The 13,528-nt window shown below is 42.3% G+C and overlaps 1 protein-coding gene across 3 annotated transcripts in view; it reads left to right on the plus strand.

The window, feature by feature from the left end:
* The first annotated feature begins 571 nt into the window (after positions 1–571).
* Positions 572–13,528, plus strand: part of ATXN7L1 (ataxin 7 like 1) — a 114,604-nt gene continuing 101,647 nt past the window's right edge. For 2 of the 3 annotated variants that reach the window (XM_074144675.1, XM_074144676.1), the window contains exons 1-2: positions 572–757; positions 1,316–1,384. In XM_074144675.1, coding sequence (XP_074000776.1) covers positions 661–757; positions 1,316–1,384 — 166 coding nt within the window. In that variant the 5' untranslated portion in view covers positions 572–660. Of the gene's footprint in view, positions 776–1,315; positions 1,385–13,528 lie in introns of all 3 variants that reach the window. The other variant, XM_074144674.1, reaches the window with a different exon arrangement.

The following is a 13,528-nucleotide window of genomic DNA, read 5'->3' on the forward strand; positions in this document are numbered from 1 at the left end:
CCCATTTGGAAACAGCCGAAGCCTGTACTCAGACACATGAGGTAGTACTTGGACAACAAAATGGCTGTGGTTGTGGTTACAGGTGATCCACAGGGGCGCAGCTGGAGGCAGTCGGGGGGAGGGGGAGCCCTGACAGTCCGGGGCCGGTTCCGGGCGCCGCTGGGGCGCGGGGGCCGTGCCGCAATTACCGAAATCGCGTCCCAGGCACTTACTGCGGGGCGCTGCGAGACGCGGGGCGCGCAACCCCGGGGCGCGCAACGCCAGCGGCTGCCTTCCCCGGCGAGGCTCTTCGGCCGCCGGCTCCGCTCCGCTCGGGGCGGCTGCTCCGCCGGGCCGGGCCGGGTCGGGCCGGGCAGCGCGGAGGGACAGCGCGGGGGCGGCGCGGCCCCGGCGCTCCCCTCGGGGCGGGCGGCAGGCCCGGCTGCCGGCGGCGTCGCGGAGCGCGGCGCGCAGGCGCGGGGGGCGCGGGCATGCGCGCTGGGCGGCGGGGAGCCCGATCTGATAGGGAGCAGGGGCTGACACTACCCCCGTGTGGGCGGCGGAACGTCCCGAGGATGACGTGCGGCGTTCTCGAATCCCGTGTCTCGCTCGCTCGCTCGCCGCCGCCGCCGCCGAAGGAAACGGGAAAAGCAACAAGGAGGCAGGAGCAGGCGCGGCGCCATGGCGGCCCTGGAGCGGCCCGTGCCCAGTCCCGAGGCGTTCCTGGGCCAGCCCTGGGCCGCCTGGGTGCGGGAGGCCGCCCCCCCGCACACGCACGGCGCCGCCCCCCCGCACAGTAAGGGCAGGGACCGGCCCGCGGCTCGGCACGCCGCTCCCCTCCCCCGGAGCGCACGCACGGCGGCGGGGCCGGGGGCCGGGGGCCCGGCCGGGCCGCCCCCCCCCTCCCCCTTCCGCGCTCCTCTCGGGGCCGCGCTGCGCGGCGGGAGGTGCCGCCCCCCCGGGCGCTCAGCTGACGCGCCGAGCCCCCGGTGCCATGTGTGCGGGAGGCGCTGGCGCACGCCGTGCCGTGCCGTTGCCCCGCGGCGCGGGCTCCGCCGCTGGGCCGGCGCCGCGGTGGGGGAAGGGGCGAGGGGGAGGATGCGCGGCGCGGAGGGGCCGGAGGATGCTGCGGGGAGGGGTGGGGGCGGAGGGTGCTGCCGCGGGGGGCCCGGCGGTTCCGCTCCCTGGCAGATGCTCCGACCATTGTGCTTTTGCTGTTGCAAATAGATACACTGCTCACCTCCTCACCTCTCCTCCTCCTCCTCCTCCCCCCGCCAAACAATAAATGCACACCCCTGGGCCCTCGGCGCTTCCTGACTCTGCTTCTCTTCTGCAGGTGTAGATCTAGAAGAGACTGGAAAGGAGGGTGGAAAAAGCAGGGAGGTTATGAGGCTTAATAAAGAAGGTAAGTGGATAGTGCTGGCACACCTCTCTACCTGTCTGTCTCTTGGTGGCTGTGGATGACTGTGGTTTGGCCTTGACAGGGTAGTCTAATAGCATGTGGATCTCTCTGCTGTGAAGAATGTTTCAAGGTTGGATACACACAGATGACTGTCACTGGGTCAACTTCTTTTGAAGTAGGAGTATAACAGGTGTATGCGTGCGACTGACAGACGTGGTAAAAGATAAGGCAATTTTAAGTCAAAAGACAACTACACATCAGTGGCCATGTTGGATTTTCTTCGAGGACCCTGTCTCTTCTTGGTGCAACACTTCACTTGCTTCTGCGTGAAGATAAGCACATAAACCCATGCATCAATTTTAAATGTTATGTTATCATTGGTGACGGTAGTGAAAAACATTTTCACTTGTGGAGAAAATGGTATGTTATGATCTTTGAGTTCATTCACTTTACCTCAAGTCGCATTTTATTATTTCATTCTCACTGCTGAGTGTGACCTACAGTCAGCTGAGCAGCCAGCATCTAATCTTATCTTACATTAGACTAAGCCATGCGTATTATACAAAACCAAATATAATAGGTCATTTGGGCCGTAAGGCTTTCTGGTACCATAAGTATGAACAGGCAAATTCCAGGCTAATGGTATTTGTTCATATGCTGTGCCTGACACAGCTCTGTCAGTTGCGGGAGGAGGAACTTTAGTGGTGAGTGTAGGCAAATCAAATCGACACAATTTGTTTGCGATATGTGTGGTTAACATCATGCTGGGGTAGCACCTAATGCAACTAGTGAAGGGGTTTGGGATATATTTTCACATAGCTTTCTGTTTCTTTCTGTTCTGTTAAGAAAGCGGTATATATATACAACCTTTCTGTAATGAGAAATATTTCTTGTGAAGTAAGTTCATAACGAACAATCCCATCATAGTGAAACTTCGGTGTGACTTACTGATGCTGAGAGAAATCCCGCTATTACCTGTAATGTCGTAATATATATTCTGAAATGATGTTAAGTTTCTCGTTATGTTATAGTTGTCATTACACGTGCGTTTAATTTTAGCATCTTGGCAGCTTAAAGGAATCTTATGTTTTCTAAACAAGCTCTTGAAAAAAGAATGAATTAATCAGTAACGTAGATTTGTGTGATAAACTATAAAATTGCATGGAGTACACATTAAACAAAATAATTTAAAATACCATAAAACCTCCCTTTTGAAAGACCTTTATGGAGATGCCAAGCTTGATTGTGTTCCTATCTTGATTCTTACATGCCTGAACCTCTCTATTTAGCTAGCCCAAAAATAAGTTAGAGGCAGAACTGGGATTTTCATGTAGTACATTTATAGGTAAAAGGTTCAAGGCTCAAAGAGTTTATACGTGTATCAGTAACATTTAATTCAAAAGTAATCGAACAAAAATATTGCTACTGGAGCTTGGCCTTCATAAGAAACTTAATTTGTTGAGATTAAATGTTCTACGCCTAGAAGTCTTTGGACACAAATTCTTATTATAAGCTTACTTGAGACATAAAGACTGAAACACAACCGTAGTCCTTAGTCCATACCTAATATGCAAATCGTTTCCTAGAACGATTCAGTTTAGATGATCAGATTTAGTCTCTCATTGTTTATCCGGGGGGGGGGGAGGTGGTTAGAGACTCCGTCAAAGAAGCTTTATTTAAACTCACTATCCAGAAAAATTATTTCCGAACAAAGTGTAATGTCATTGCTGATGTTATGATAGTGACAGGTGTGAGGCACTTACTAGCTTTTATAGTACTTACGTTGTAATACGGTTTAAAAAACCCAAACTGACTGTTATATTTAGAAAATAAAAAGCTTTAGGAATTTTGCTACTTCCAAGTAGTAACTTGCTTTGCATCACTTAGAACTTTCACGAAGCTTGAAATAATTAGTATGTGTTGAAATGTTTCTACTATATTCACTTCAGCGGTCTGTTAATACAGGTGTTTTCACCACACCCATCTGTGTGTCTGAACACCCACTGTAAATCTTCCTTGAGCCTCACTATCCTTATTAATAAAGGTGGGGAGAATTTGAAGAGTTAGATTTGTCTGCAGAAAACATTGCTCGTGTACTTGCAGAAACACTCGTGTGCTTATTCTGATCTTGCACACATCTCTCGTGTGACATGTTGACCTTTTTTGTTTGGTTTGTTCGTAGACAAGGGTTGTGATTGTGGTAGGTCTTGATACTAAACCCAGCTCATTTTTCTATGCAATGTTACCTATTTGAGTAGGCCTTCTTATGGCATTTGTAGTGCCAGAATATTGTAAGTGGTATCTTAGAAAAATTAGACTTTACATGCATATGGTAACTGGGGGATGGCGGACAGACATGACTTTAAAGTATCAAAAATTACTGTCCTGTTTGATAACGACAGCGTAAAATCTGATCTTGTAATATTTGTCTGCATTTTGTCAACTTTAGTTGATACAACCAGATTTACGTGGCCCTTCACTTGTAAGCAGTTAAGCAAGGAGCCTTCTTAGACCAGTGAAACTGTGTGTGGAGAACATGGTGGGGGAAGGGGTGGTAAGACGGTGGTCTCTTCCAGACCAGGACAAGGTGTTTCACTTTTTGGTTTTGTAGAAAAAAAAATGATGTCAGGTGTCAAAAAGTGCTTCCAGCTAGCTTCATCCCTGCATCACTGCCTCCTTTCTGGTTGTGTACTATATGTGTTTAAGGTGATGGGTGGCTCTTCCTCCTCTGGTTGACCCAGATGGGGACCTGGGAAACAGCATTCCCCAGTGACAGTGGGGAGAAACACTGCCAAATCTCTGCCTGCCGAAGTGGCTGATACTTCTTAGCACATCCCTGGGCAAAGGGGTCACAGTCTGGCTGTGCTGTTCATTTCTGTAATGTGAGAGATGCACCAAGGCCACATGTCTCCTGTGCCCCATCTTTAGGGCAGAAGTAAAGACACAGAAATAATGCTTACTGCTTTCCTTTATTCTACAGCGGGTATGTAGGCAACACAGAGGGAGAGAAATTTCCTGAACGTTTGTTCAGTTTTGTAGACGGAATTGCTTTTTGCATACTAATACTTACTTCATGTTTTCCTTTAGCAAATGCAGTATGTCCATGGTTGACTTTTCCTAGCATGTAGGTTTGGGGAGAGAGGACTGCAAAGTTGCAAGTGTTCACAGAAAATGAAAAATTTTATGCATAAATGTTTGTGCCAGAAAAATAAACTTATCTGCTTATCTAATCAGGAAGCAGAAACAGTATTGTGTAACTTATCTGACAAATCACCACCAACCAACCGGCTTAGCTAAAAGAGGGGTTATCAGAATTGGAGAAGCATTGAGAACTTATATTGAATTTTTAAAAGTTGAATGGCACATTTGAAGAACGGAAGATTTTCTTGTACATAGCATGCTTAGTAAAAGGAGTCTGTATTATTTGTCAGTTTGTGTCCTGTAAGAAGTCACAGTAGCTGTGTGCCTGACATGGGTACAGTGATCTTTTATTATCAGTCATAACCTGTAACTGATTTTAAATTAATTTTGGAGGCATATGTTTTACTTCATACAGAAAAAAATAGTAGAAGAATGTGAATTTTGTTGTCTTACTTACAGAACTTTTATTAATAATAGATTTAGCAAATGTGCAAGCGTTGAGTGCTGAGAATATCTTTAGGTAGGCACAGGCTGTAGAGGAGCAAAAGATATCCCATGTATCTTCACTAACTACAGCAGGGTTAAATATGACCTTTGGGATTTAGATCTATATCTGGGTACTTGGTGTCATAGTCAACTTCAGTTTCTCAGTTCAGTGGGTTTGTATTATTGAGGTTTCAATCTGATGATGTGTGTGTTTTGTCTTAGTCTTTTCACTAACCGTACTGACTCATTATTGTTTAGTGTTAGGGATGTTGCATAAATAATTCTATTCTGTTTTTCTGATGTGTTAAATTTGAGATTCTCTATCCTTATTGTGCAGCCCCAAATTCGACCATTTTACTTGATGATTACACATGCAAACTGGAGTTTTAAATCTGTCGGATAGTTGTTTACAATATATTTTACCTATTTTGACTTCCAACATAAATATCTGATGGAAAGCTTTTTGGTAAATCCTTTGGCAACACCAGAACGAAATTAAAGGGCTACTGATTAGTTTTGCTTTCAGTATTTGTTTATTCTTCAGAAAAAATATCTTGATGATTTTATCATTCTTCATGGAAAATAAGGAGCTTAAGGATGTTGGGGATGGTAGAGAACACTTCTGTAGGAAAAAAAGCATGTAGTGTACAATGTTCTATTTTTTGAAAAGCAAGGGGAAGAGAACTGAAATTATTTATGAGAAGATTGTGGAAGAAGAGGAGACGACAAAACCAGCTGGTTAATGTAAGCATAGGGATTGGAGTTGATTTTTTTTTTTTTAATTAGTATTTATTTTTTTGTTTACTTGTGGTTTCCTGATGGTGCTGTTTGTCTCCTTTAAAAGCATATCAAACAAAAGCTTAAGAATAAGACATTCTTGTTTTTCTTAGCCACCTTCATCTTTCACCTTTTTGTGGTGGTAGGGAATGTTGGAGAGGGCTGAGAGGGAAAGAAAGTTAAAACAAAGTTTTAAACACCCCAAAAGAAAGAGGTGAGGTTATTGAATTTAAACTGACTTAGTTGATAATTTGGGGTTGGTGATGGTTTTGGTTTTGGTTTTGCAGTGGGCAAGAGAGAGGTGTGAACGTTGTATAATTTTCTTTCTCTTCCCTGTGAGCTCATAAAGGTCTTCCAGAGATACTCGTTCTTAAACAGGTGTAATATTAAGGTGGAGCTTGATAAGCAAAAGAACTGCGAATTGGAAGGGTACAAAACTGTGGCTGTTGTCAAGAGAAACTTTTTTCTTGTCATTCTTTTCTTTATGCTGGGAATAAGAATAGTGAGCAAAGGTCCCCATGGGTGTTTTCCTTCACATGAGAAATCACAGTGGGATTGACTTCTGGAGTGCATTCTAGTGTTTAAATGCATGATCAGTTTAGTATATGATATCTGACTCTGGTTTTTTTTTTATTATTCTTTTTTCCCCCCATGGACAGCTTCTGCAGGGGCGTGGTGTGGCTCCTAGTTGTGGCTGTCACCTCATTTAATGTGTCTCAAGGAATGGTGACAGAGGAAGAATGAAACATTATGTATGATAGTGCCCAGAAATTTAGTCAGAATTGTAGTTTATCCTCAGAGTTACATAGTTATTTTTTGAAAGCTGTCCTTTAGTTTCATCAACCCACACACTGGATAAAAAGAGTGGAGTAATGGTAAGGCTCTCTGATCAGACATTCTGTGTTTTGAATCAGGATTAAGACGTTTTTGAGTATGTATTTAAAGCTGTTGTTCTATAAATGACTTCTTTAAAATTTCTGGTTCTGTTAGGTGGCACGTATCTTGATGGAGTTCAGGTGATATTTCTCCCAGTATTTGTGCAACAGTTATTCTGAAGAGGTTAGTTCTCTTTTAATTTAAGGTACCTCTTTTGAACGCTGGCGGGGAAACCATGTGTGGTTTTCAGCCAACTGACATCGCTATCACTAAAGATCTGTCTCTGACATTCCTTCTACTTGTTGTAATTTATAACAGGACTCAAGAGAGAGGGAAATGACATGTTAACGAGAGCATACCCCAAGCCCTGTTGTCACCACAGAAAGTGAAATGACTTCTTGTATCTCGTTTTGATTGAGATATAAAAACATACGTGTGTTTTCTTGTTGATCTGCCTCTGTCTGTGGTTAATAGTTTATAGATGAAATACAGGTTTCCATATATAAAAAAGACTACACAAGAATTGGACCATTTCCACTGTGAAATGGAGTAATTTCCTTGAAACGGACTTTTTGTTCCCAGTTAATTAAAAATTAGGACATTATCAGGTTTTATTTTACCTTTGGGGCAAAAAATGTTAGCCAGTGAACCAAAGCTGAGGTGTATGAGATGGAAGCAGTGGAAAATACTACAGAAAACATGTTTTAAATCACAGTATGTTTAAGTTGTGGATCACGGGAGTCCTGTAGGCACCCAGTGTAAGTTTCTGGTAGTCCCAGGGAAAGTTTAGGTTTATAACACTGCATGCGTTATTAAGAAAGATCACCTTACATAAAAATAGTATATAGATATGAGTATTTCTTAAAGACTTAACTGAACCATAAGGGTTATATGAGTGCCAGGGCAACTTGTTATTAAGAGTAATTTTGGAATAACTAGCAAGAAAGATTTTCAGTTTATATGGGCATGGATTAAGTTACTGGATCTCTCTGTCTTCCAAGTTCAACTTGATGCTTAAGTTCTTCAGCTTGTCCTTGAAAAAGTTGATTCAGGAGTTAATGGTACAGGATGCCAGGTGAAGCTGGTGTCTTTAGGTAAAAAACCTGTGGTGAATGCTTTCATGATGCAGTAAGGGCGTTTGACAGAGGTCTCTCAGCAAGCTTATAGCAAGAAGTCTTTGATGGTTCTTTTGCTGGATGAGAATGATAGATGCTGTGTGGGTAAAATGATCTAGTCTTTTATCGTAGTGCTGTGCAGCTGTCTAAGTTGACTCAGATTGGAGATGGAATCCTGCTCAGTTACTTAAGACTGCTGTGGGGCAGAGGAAAACCAACTATTGCATGCATCATTTCTCTCTTTTTCCTTTTTTTTGTACCTTTCTATAGTTGATTGTTGATGATTTTAAGGGGGCGGTTTTGTCATAACTTGTTGTATGGCTTATTAAAAGTTATTCTTGAAAGCCACTGATGTTGCTGGAGAAGTGGTCTTTCTGATTGCTCTTGGTCTTATATTCAGTAGAAATACAGATGTCTTCCATACTTCTGAAATGTAGTCTTTATTATTCAGCAATTTCCTTTCATAATTTACTAAGTTGCATTAATAATGCAGCCCTTAAGCCCAACACATCTTCCTATTTATCTGTATTCTTGGCAGCAGTTAGAATTTAGAATTATTTGGTCTTGCTGCTTTTTGGTTTCTGTGTATGTGCATTTATGAAATGTATGGTGTTTGGCAAAAAATAGTGGAGTTTGCTGAGATCAGAAAGAGCATCAACCAGAAGTAGCAAAGAACTTGAAGGCTAAAGTTCTAGATTCTGCACAACCACTGGTACCAATGTATGTCTAGTGCAGTTTCACTTAATCCCCAGGCCCCTCCTGAATCATCCGTAAAACGGAAGCAGTTGTATTGTGACAGAGCTGTGCGCAGCACACAGGGGCTGTAGGCTTGCTTCCCTTTCCGTTCCCTTGGAGCAGGTGTTCAGCAGAAGAGACAGGAGGGTGACTGATGAAGTAACAGCAAGACATAAGAGTGATTGTCAAAGGGCAAGAGTTCATGGGGTTTGATTCTGTGTAGTGATCTTAGCTGTGCTCTTTTCTTTGTTTGCTTTGCTTGTAATTTTTTTCTAATGTACAGTGTTTGATGCTTTCTGTATAGTCAGTCTTTCTCTTCCTTTTCCTACTGCAGGGGGCTAGGCATAGGGGGTGGGCAGAGACTGGGAATTTGAAATTACATTTGAACACTGCTAACATGGTATAAGTAATAGTTGTTGACAAGTTTGTTGGATCAAAAGTGTCTTTTCTAGCAAGACAAAACAGGATGAACTGAACCTTTCCAGTGGGAGAATAAAGTGACTTCAGCTTATTGTTGTTCTGAGCTAAAATGGTCAGAATGGAAGCAGAGATTTATAGAAGTGTAAATAATCATGTGTGTTCATCTTTGCATCTCTGATAGGTATTCTGTCCTCAAGTGGCATTTAGGCTGGCCTCTTGTGATTGTCCAGATTAGATAGATTATCAGGTGGTAGTTAGCATATCCAGTTATTTTTTAAGATGCTCTTAGCTGTGTCTCATTGAGACAGGATGCTACCGATGATTTAAATCTGAAAAGTTTGTTGGACCCACACCACCACAACAACCACTGTCAGAGCCAAAACCTTGTTTGTTTGGGGTTGATAATGGAGACAGCCAGAGGACAATGGTCTGCATGAATATAAGTAATTCATCTCTTACTGCCGTGATTAGGGAGCCAATATTATTATTTGCATGATCCTAATGCCTAGCAGCCCCATCAGTGACTAGACGTTACCGTACAGGGTACCAGCGCAGGGTGGAAGGGTGTATGCATTTGTGTTGTGAAATTGTTATGCTGCAGAAAACTAATCTTTCGGTATATGACAAAGCGGGAGTTTTAATATTGACAAACAAAAGCACTTAGTTGCGCAACCCAATAGGAGCTAGACTTTAACCAAAGCTAAAGTGGCTTTCTTAGAACTGTGGCAAGGAAAGCTTTATGGTGATGTTCAGAGGGCAGTGAAGTAGTTTTGCAAAAGCTTGGAAGGTGTCCTTAGTCAAGTGTGGAAGATGACCTGAATGAAAATTCAGACTGGTTGTTAAACTTTAGTAAATGGATACTTACATCATGAGCCAACTAGAAATGTGAGCAAATGGTGTGACAACAAGTGGGCTGTGGACAGTATAGTGTAGGTAAGACAGAGGAGCCTGGAAAGCAAAGGTGAGTCATTCCCAGCGTTGAAGGTTGGAATGAAGGATTGTGTGTAGAAGGATACAGAGACAACAATGGTAGATTAGTATGACAATATAGAAGAAATAACTTTTGGAACAATGTCAACAAGCAGAATAATGTTTGTCTAGACAAAAAAGAAGAAAATCTTAGTAACTAATGTGAGATGAAGGTCCAGACAAACCCTTAGCTCTGAAAACAATTTAGAGAGGACTTTGTCCTAAGGACACAAGACTGGAAGAGTCATGTAGATACAGCCATAATCTGAATGAACAGATCAAGAGAGAAGTCCTTGTCAAAGATGACATAGTATTTCATATCTGAATGATGGGCAAAATGATAATGCTGTCCACAGCAATCAAGAAAGGAGGTGGAGAAAAGAGGGTGGGAGAGGTGAGATCTAAGTTCTGTTCTAGCTGTATTGAGCTGAAGCTGACAGCTACTTAGTGATAGAAGGTGTCAGAAAGATAGGCTGAGATTTTTTTTATTTAGAGACCTGTCTCCTTAGGAGCTGAGTTTGTGGATGAAATTCCCAGACTTAAGGGAAGGGGCAAAAGATGTAGCTCAATGGAGCCCTACTAGAAGACAAAAGAGCAATAAGGAGCCTTCTGGTGACCTGTGAAGGTGTTGGTACAGGGAGGAAGGGAAGCAGGAGAAAGTAAAGTCACGAAGTCAGGAAAGGAGAACAAATGCTTCAAAAGGAGAAATGCATATAATTTTTATGAAAAACACACATGGGTTATAGATGATGGAAATGATTAAATTATTTTGATGTTGCAATAGTAAAAGGTTTTTAGACATTTTAGTGAAAATGGTTTCAGTGTAGTATAAGGCACAGCTGACGGGAGTTCAGGCTGAAGTTAAAGACAAATTAGAAGTCTAATTTGTTATCAAACAGTTCATTAGTTCATAATGAGCTTAGAGGTGAAAGAAGGATAGAAGGAGAGGTAGTGTGGTTAGAGAAGCAAGGGGTCAGAGGTAGATTTCCAAACATGGGAAAGACTTGCTGTGCTCCTGTTCTGTCAGAACAAGAGGAGAAAGGAGATGTGAGGTGTGGGGTGATGTGAGTGAGGCAAGCGGAGAGAGTGGGACAGATGTGTTTAGTATCTATGGTACAAGGAGGAAGGGAGAGCCGTAATGAAGAGAAAGGGAGTGGGAAGGGAGAACGTGAAATGATTATTATGTTTTCTGGCTTTCTCTTGGAATAAATATTTGCAGTCTATTGTGGAGAAAGAAATGGATACAAGAGAGAAGGTTTGAGGAGTGAGTCAAAAGTAGGAGGAAGAAAGGCTGAAATTGCAGGTGTGGGTTCAGCTCAACCGGAGGAATAGCACAGCTTAGTAAGCAGCAGGAGAGAGAGAGAAAATGTGCAATAACCTCATTTCCAGACTGGTTTCCTTTTCCATTGCAAATTCTAGGGCAGGCAAGAATAAAGTGAAGGAAATGGATATTTAAGATAAGCATGGGTTAAGGATTGGTGAAGTTGGACCTAGTTCTGAGAAGGAGAAGCAAAAGCCATCAAGGGTGGAAACAAAAAGGGCAAAAAATACTACGTCATTGTGAAAGAGGGTGGAGTCCTGGGTATCAGAAGTAATGGGACAGGAATAATAAGCAGTACTGAGAGAGTAAATTGAGGCCATTAAGTATATGCCAGGTCAGCTTTTGAGTCAAGTTCTCAGATGAAAGATTCTTTTGGAGATGACTAGAGAGAAGACTGCTGGCAGTTTTTGTGCTTTCTGGTAAATCCATGCTTGAATCCATACTGTGCGTTTGAGAAAGTTCCTTGAAGAAGAGCAGCATTTTGGAGAAATACAGAGACCACTGCCTTTTCTTCAAGAAGAGAGAAGAGTGTAGGTCATGGCAGTGGCAGCAGAATGCTTCTATGCTTTGGTAACTGGTCATACCTATCACATCACCTGATGGACATGAAATTAGTTTGCTTGCTGGTTTCTTGCTCAGTAGTTCTGTTCTTTGCAGTGCATCATAAGTAGATAATATGTCTAAGTGTTCTGTCACGTACTGTCACTGAGCTTCCCACTTCCAGAGCCAAGACAAGGCCATAGGATTTCATTATCGTGGACTGGGCCCCAGCTAATGTCGTACTGCACAGGGTGTATCATCAGAGCTTGAGCAAGGTGCTGCAGTAAACATGATTGTATGGCTTTTGCTTGTCCTGCAGGACCAAGCAAGCTTGTCGCTGTCTACATGCTACAGGCAGGCATGCTTTATTTCACTGAATTTCACTGAATTTTTTAGAGTTGGAAGGGACCATAAAGATCATCTAGTCCAACTCCCCTGCCGAAGCAGGATTGCCCAGAGCATGTTATGATACAGCACTTTTTTGTAATTATTATTCATTTTTTTAAGAAAGCAGGACTTTTTGATTTTTGAGCTGTTATATGGAATGGCTGTCATTCATGATGCAGACTCTTCAGTGTTTAAGAAGTTAATCTGAGGTTTTCATGTCTCTTTAGTAGATCTAAACATATGTGTAAGGAAAGAGACAGGAAGAGGAGAATGCTGCGGGAAAGAGTTGTTTGCTCACGCACAGAGGATTGAGCTGATCCTTTGACTTAGAAGGTTTTATGCATTCCCTTGCCTGCCTTTCCCAAGCAACTATCTGCCTGTCCCTGAATGTTATTAATGTTCAGTCATCCCAACAGCTTATACCCATTGTCTTTCAGAGTATCTGAGGGAAAAAAAATAAAGAAAAAAAGTCTACAGATTTTCTCTTCAGGGTCTCTCGGGGTTTTTTGTGCACTATCATAAAGTTTTGTGATTCTAATCTATATTCATGCTTTTGTTTTATTTTTGGCTTTTTAGAAGACTTGGGGAACCTTGGGCAAATATACTAAGAAAGTGAACACATAGCAATGGAAACATATAAGGAGAAATGGGAGAAAAAATGTTTAAGCTCTTGAAATTATGGTGAGCTGTGTATAAGGGGCTGTACATTCTATGCTTGGTGTAAGTTTTCTTCAGCTATTCTCATAACCCACAACACACTGGGTTGAACATTACCAAGCTTTGTAGGCATTTAGATTCTGAAAGAGGTAATGCAGCTCCACATATTTTTGGATTTCTTGTTCATCAGAAAAAAATATTCTTGGCCGCATCTCTGAAGGAGCGAATGCTACATATTTTATTTTGTGGCATTTATTACTGTTTTCAGCTTTTCAAGATACCTGTCACTATTCTGATTGTTTTTCAAGCTCTTTTGCAAGTCAAAGCTATTATAACCTATTTATCGCTTTCCTGGAAGGTCAGAGTTTATCCTGAATGTGAGTTTTTGTGTGTTGGTTTTTGTCGTTTTCTTTTTTTCAATTTATTGTTATTAAGGATACATTTGTAAAAGCTCTAGAGAGACGTGTAACGTGTTCAAATGTTGTAACATGTATAAAACTGGTAGCTTTAAAAAACAGTCAGATATGGTCTATATTTCAGAGAGCTTATAATGCACTTTAGACAAAGCCATAAGCAGTGTATGTTGTGAAGACAAAAATCAGTCTATGAATGTTGAATAATTTCACGCAGGCAGCTATTTTAAGGAGGAATTTGAAGGAGGCAGAGAATAATTAGTTGGTGTGGAGGAAGGAGGCATCAAAGCTGATAGTATAGCGCACAGGA

Source organism: Numenius arquata, chromosome 2 (assembly GCF_964106895.1).
Source record: "Numenius arquata chromosome 2, bNumArq3.hap1.1, whole genome shotgun sequence".
NCBI classification, from domain to species: Eukaryota; Metazoa; Chordata; class Aves; order Charadriiformes; family Scolopacidae; genus Numenius; species Numenius arquata.